Raw genomic sequence first — 1,754 nt, forward strand, 5'->3', positions numbered from 1 at the left:
TTTTACCAAGTGGGTGAAAGCACAATCGTATTCCATGTTAAAAGCATCACATGTGGCAAAATTCATCAGGAATAACATCATCTGCAGATATGGAGTGCCAAATGAGATCATCTCGGACAATGGCTCACATTTCAAAAAAGAGGTGGTAGATTTGCTTGAGAAATATAATATGGCTTTTCATAAGTCATCAACATATAGACCATAGACCAATGGAGCCGTTGAAGCCGCAAATAAGAATGTCAAGGATATCCTACGAAAGATGATGGAGGCCTACAAAGACTGGCCAGATAAACTGCCTTTTGCACTCTGGGATTATAGAACATCGATTCAAACATCTACAGGGGCCACCCCATATTCTCTGGTATATGGGATGAAAGCTATTCTACCAATCGAGATTAAAGTGTCATCATTGAGAATCATGGCTGATTGTCAAATAGCAGAGGTGAATTGGCACCAGAATAGATTCGAAGAACTGATGTTGCTTGAAAAAAGAAGGTTAAAGGCGTTCTACTATATCCAGGGATATCAACGCAGAATCGCTAGGGCCTTCAACAAGAAAGTCGAATCCAGAAACCTCAAAGAATGAGATATGGTGCTCAAGGATAACCGAGCTCCCATCCACGACCCTAGGGGCAAGTTTAAACCCAATTGGACTGGTCCCTATATCATCAAATCTATTTGGTCAAGGGGAGCAATCATCCTTATGGATTTAGATGGCTTGGAGTTCTCACAATTGATCAATATAGACAAGTTGAAGAAATATTATCCTTGAGAGGCTCGCTAGGCCAAAAATTCAGAAGGGCGACCTAGGCAAAAGTTAGAGCATAAAATATTTTGAAATAAAGAAAAATAGAGCTCGCAAAGTTGAAAATCGAAAGGGCGACTTTGGCAAAAGTTAGAATATAAAAGGAGAGAGTAAATACTCGAGTGAACCTTAACCGTGAATTACATAAGGCCTGATTCCCATCTTTGGGATACATAGGCAACTTCATTTCGAAGTTCGGCTGTAATCATCTTCAACTCAACTGTCCTATCCATTGTTTAATCGGTTCATCTCACCATCGGTTTGACTTGATTGTTTTACCTCCGTTTGGCAGAAAGGCCAGTTAGAAGATGAAGCAAGGGGTAGAGCAATAGTGAAGATGAATGTAGTTATGGGCAATTATGATCTTTTGATTTAGGGCTATGCATCTTGAGGAATGATTCCATGTGTGTTAGGTAATGACCGTTCATGAAAATTGTCTTGAAAAGTTTTAATGAAGTTGATTTTCTCAAAATTTTACTTTTTACAACATTGACCATTCTTTGGACTAAAAAGGAAAATTTTCAGTACTCACAACACTTTAATTACATGAGTTCAATACAAGTACACCCTTAAACTCTCTAATTAAATCAAAGTTGCTTTTACATCCTAAAAACTTGAAAAGAAAAGTCAAAGCAATAAACTAGGGGCGCAGATGAGTCAAGTAGTAGTCCCTCTGTCTCCTGTTCGCACTCGTGGAAGTCTCTGCTAGCAAGAATGGCCCAACCTGTGCCTCATCCTTGAGCCGAGCTAAGCACTCGCCAAAAAGGGCGTAAATAAAGCTAGCAGCAGGGGCCAAAGGCACTCTCATTCTCCAAGCAGCGAGGTATCGAGCCAAGTATGGAGCATGAACTAGAAATGGAGTAGGGTATTCCTCCCCCTCATCTGGACGGGTTTGATCATGCCCAAACTGCGCCTAAACCTGAATAGGAAATAGAACATGCAGTGTGTA

The 1,754-nt window shown here is 40.4% G+C and overlaps 1 protein-coding gene across 1 annotated transcript; it reads left to right on the plus strand.

Moving 5' to 3' along the window:
* Positions 1-259: 259 nt before the first annotated feature.
* Positions 260-586, plus strand: LOC145800637 (uncharacterized). The gene has a single exon (XM_082890352.1). It carries the CDS (start codon positions 260-262, stop codon positions 584-586), a length of 327 nt encoding a protein of 108 aa, XP_082746478.1.
* The last annotated feature ends 1,168 nt before the right edge of the window (positions 587-1,754 follow it).

This window comes from Camellia sinensis, chromosome 10 (genome assembly GCF_055761805.1).
Source record: "Camellia sinensis isolate YWXY chromosome 10, ASM5576180v1, whole genome shotgun sequence".
NCBI classification, from domain to species: domain Eukaryota; kingdom Viridiplantae; phylum Streptophyta; class Magnoliopsida; order Ericales; family Theaceae; genus Camellia; species Camellia sinensis.

What these genes read in the sequence shown, in the direction of transcription:
- LOC145800637 (XM_082890352.1), top strand. Translation starts at nt 260, where the DNA reads ATGATGGAGGCCTACAAAGACTGGCCAGATAAACTGCCTTTTGCACTC.